This window comes from Centroberyx affinis, unplaced genomic scaffold (genome assembly GCF_046629955.1).
Source record: "Centroberyx affinis isolate AG114_WGS23_722 - 3 ecotype Tasmania unplaced genomic scaffold, CSIRO-AGI_Caff_v1 ptg005257l_1, whole genome shotgun sequence".
NCBI lineage: Eukaryota > Metazoa > Chordata > Actinopteri > Beryciformes > Berycidae > Centroberyx > Centroberyx affinis.
In genome coordinates, this window is record NW_027282618.1 from 3,579 (window position 1) to 7,762 (window position 4,184).

The 4,184-nt window shown below is 37.4% G+C and overlaps 1 protein-coding gene across 1 annotated transcript; it reads left to right on the top strand.

Annotated features, from left to right (window-relative positions):
* Positions 1-1,924: 1,924 nt before the first annotated feature.
* LOC139667031 (ras-related and estrogen-regulated growth inhibitor-like protein) lies at positions 1,925-3,694 on the top strand. Its single transcript, XM_071546413.1, has 4 exons — positions 1,925-2,019; positions 2,112-2,165; positions 2,280-2,356; positions 2,503-3,694. The coding sequence occupies exons 1-4, from the start codon at positions 1,971-1,973 to the stop codon at positions 2,926-2,928; spliced, it is 606 nt and encodes a 201-aa protein (XP_071402514.1). The 5' UTR covers positions 1,925-1,970; the 3' UTR covers positions 2,929-3,694.
* The last annotated feature ends 490 nt before the right edge of the window (positions 3,695-4,184 follow it).

Genomic DNA, 4,184 nt, shown 5'->3' on the forward strand with positions numbered 1-4,184 from the left:
ATGTACTATACATCTATTGTGACATATTTTGATGCTACATAAATGTTACATATAAGAACATTACATATTTTAATATATTTGGATCCCTAATATGAGTACCAGTATATAACTAAATCATATATTAACATCTATGCAATATACATATATTTATTATATATCTTAAGTGTATGTGTATATCTGGAAAAATATATGAGACTTTAGCCATTTTTGCTATATTTTAAAATATATCTGACATATATGCGTATATATGGTGACTTATATGTATATCACATCTATACGCATATATGTGTGAGACATACATGGACATATACACTATATATGTAGTTTACGTATTTTGTCATGCATCAGATTTATGTATGGGTTCCTCATGCTGTGGAAATAGCAGACACACTGTGAAACAACTAACTGCAGCATTTTGAATATCCATCTGGGAGCTTGCAGCATGCTAATAACACGGCTTCTTTGCATGTGATAGTGAGAGAAAATGATAAATGTCAGAGTCAATATGAAATGTTCAATGTTATCTGGTTTCACTGTTACAGCTAAAGCTACACAAGTGGCTGTTCACACTGAGGAGCTTGTCATTATGAAAGTTCAAATGGTAGGCTACAAGATAGTCCTTTGATGTAAGGGAGAAAACAAATATAGATTGATTTCTGGTTTTAAAAATAGGAAAAGTAAATACATTTTTGATAAATGTCCTGTGGTTAAGAATGATCCTGTGTGGTTCATACACAGTACAGTGGCCTGTTTCAGCCCTCTTGTGGTTCTCACGGTAACTGTGAAAGAGACGAGCAAAGTATGAGAAAATAAAGACAATGAGTCCAAGAGACGCAAACAGACGACATATGTTATTCCAATACCTGGTTATTTGTTATCTTTTACTATTTTACCATTGTGCTCTCTCTCGCTCTCCCTCTCTCTCTCACACACACACACACACACACACACACACACACACACACACACACACACACACACACACACACACACTCACACACTGTGCTGCGGATCAGATTTGTTTGGGTCTGCAGATAGCCAATTATCTGAGGGTCTGTTTATATTCAGCCAATCAGTTTCTGGTCTGGCTCTTCTGCCTTTTCTGGTTACAGGAAGTGAAATTAAGCAATCAATCTTGCTTTTCCATATCTCTGCAGGAAGACATTTATTGAATTATACTTCCCCCTCGTGGCTGCTGATATTATCGCAGCAGTAAGTCAAAATGGCTCCATAATGAATGGATATGCTGTTGATGGAGAAGTATAGGAGCCACTACAAGGCTGTGCGTATTGACTCTTTTCAATAAGCTTACGTTAGTTTCAATCATATATCCTACAGCGAAATAAAGCATAAACTTTGACTTGTAACCTGGAGGTCTACACGCATTAGGTGATGTATTTTCCTTTTTAAATATATTACAAAAAAGAATTATAGTAATCCCATAATACATTTTTTTGAGAAAGACACAGATATCACAACAAAAGTCGGCATATATACTAGTTATAATAACCTATGGGAATATTATAGGAATGCTAAATCATAATGTCCTATTATTTATTATTTATTATTATTTAATGTAAAAATAGCCTACCAAACTACGAAAAGGTCATTGTAACCTTAATGAGTAGCCTACCACAGATAACCTATAAGTCCCTATAGGAATATTAGAGTGATTTTTAGTTAGGGCGATCTTCATCTAGCCTATTTTTTATTTTTATTTATTTATTTAATTATTTGTATTAACCCATATGGTGCAATATGCGACAGGTGCGTTAGCCAGACAACGTGAGTAGCGCATTACTTAGATTTTCTCACTTAACATGTGTTGTTGATGTTGTTGTTGATTATTTTCCCCCGCCCACTCCGCCTGCCCTATAATAAGAGCCACTGAGCCGGGAGCCGCAGCACAGCTTCCTCCGCCAAACGGCTCAGATGGAGCTCAGCGGCTCGGTGCAGCTCGTTAATTGAAGATGGATGCCAACATTGTTGTTATGGGGACAGAGAGTGTTGGTAAATCAGGTAAAATCCAGCTCTTTTAAAAACAAATTGTATACTTTGTTTTGCACCTGTTGACTGTCTGAGTCTGATAGTTTGACGGTGATGTTTTTCAGCACTAACGGTGCGCCTCTTGACTCGGAGATTTATTGGAGAATATGGAGATATTGGTAAGTATATCCATCTCTCTTTGCAAAGTGTTTTACTAACTTTTATTTAAAATGCAGCCTGTCACTAGTTTTCTATCTAGCTTTCATTAACTTCCCTATACTACTTTCTTATAGAGTCCATCTACAGCCACACTTTCATGGTGGATGGAAGGGAAATCACTCTCAACATTTGGGATTCACCTTATTCTGAAGTAAGAAGATATGGATAACTAGATTCCGACAGTTGCAATCAGTGACTTCTCTCATTAATGCTGTTGTATGAAATAAGCTTTTACTCACATACAGTATTGTGTAGGCTACTGTTGTTTCAGATGAATTTCCATGCCTGGTTTTACAGGATCTGTCTATGGAGACCTCCCTGTTTGAGAAGAGGGTCCAGTGGGCGGACGGCTTCGTTCTTGTCTACAGCATCTGTGACCGGGCCAGCTTCAACACCATCACCAGGCTCATTCAGACCATCAGATCCACCAAAGACTACCTGAACGTAGACAAAGTGCCCATAGTGATCGTGGGGAACAAGAGAGACCTGCACCACAGGCGGACAGTCCTGAGTGAGGAGGGCAGGCTGCTGGCTCTCGCCTCAGACTGCCATTTCTATGAGGTTTCAGCAGCTGAGAACTACCACAGTGTGCTCATGGTTTTTCACGGGCTGGCGGACAGGATGAAGGACTCCAAGTCGGCCACAAAGAGACCTTTGGGATTCAGGGGCATAGTGAAAAGCATGTCTGCAGTGTTCACCAGAAGACGGACAGACTCCTTATAGTAAGATCATGAAAGGAGAGGAATAAGTTCTCTGTGAATCTGCATAGTGGATGTGATGCATTTTGTATATTGCACTGGATGGATATCATGGTCTGTCAATGAAATGTGATGTGTGACATGTGCCAAAGGAAACGTGGCTTGAGCCTTAAACATTAGAGAGTTGGGAGTGAGACTTGTGATGTAGCCTACATCAAAAGCCATTAAGCCTCAAAAGACATGGAGACAATACAATTTTACAGAGAGAGAGAGGTTTATAGACAGTTGGCGAGAAGTAATGAAACAATTTTGATGAATTACAAATGCAAACTTGCACTTCAAACTATCCCATAAATTACATAAAAAAATTAAAAGTAGGATTTTTATGTTTATATTTGACTTGACACTGTCCTACTACTTATAACTGGCAATGCTTGAGTTACATGAAAAAATTGGTCATTATTTTTAGGCTGCAAGCCATTTGCATTGTATGTTTTATGCATATTATAAGATGCAGCTTTAGATAGAAAACAAATTCTATGCACAAACTGTGCCTTTATACACCATACACCAAAGACATTGATGCGAGATGGAAAAAAAACCTTTTTATTTTGTTTTTTATTATTATTTTACTGAATATTGTTGAGTTCAATTTCACAGAATGTAGATAACTTTTTAAAAACCAGCATATCCACTGGGAAATTAAAATATTTGTATTTATTCAAGTCTTAACACTGTAATGAACAAATTGAACTAATTGCTTTGCATATTTATGAGCTGTCGCTTTATTGATTGGCTAATGATTGTATATAATATACTGAAATATACTGTTTGTATAAACCATATTTTACTGATCACAGGGATTCAAATAAAGCATTAAATGTGCACGAAGTCAAGTTTCTCGATTGTGTTGATTTTTCTAAATTCTGCCATTTGTTGCACAGTAATGGGATTATGTATCGATCCTTGTAGGGAAATACTTGTGTCACTTCCCCTCCTCCAGTCTGCCAGCCTTCTGCCCCCCAAAAATATCTCCTTTGCCCCTACTGCTCATTTGTGTCTGCTTCAGAACATCACAATGCTTTATAAGATCGATGTGATGTTAACTGAGAAGGTTGCTGTTGCTGCTTAAAATGTTTACAAAAGGTCCTTCATCCCAAATGCAGTCACCTTACTGAACTCCTAACTCCATACTTCCTCACTGCTCACATTTTGATATAGCCAAAGGAAAATTTCCACTGTGATGGACAATAAAGTTCTATTCTATTCTATTCTATTCTA

Bases quoted from the DNA above. Each gene is read 5' to 3' on its own strand.
- LOC139667031 (XM_071546413.1), top strand. From the start codon at position 1,971: ATGGATGCCAACATTGTTGTTATGGGGACAGAGAGTGTTGGTAAATCA. The intron at 2,020-2,111 runs GTAAAATCCAGC...GATGTTTTTCAG, and splicing joins AGAGAGTGTTGGTAAATCAG to CACTAACGGTGCGCCTCTTG. The intron at 2,357-2,502 runs GTAAGAAGATAT...CTGGTTTTACAG, and splicing joins GGGATTCACCTTATTCTGAA to GATCTGTCTATGGAGACCTC.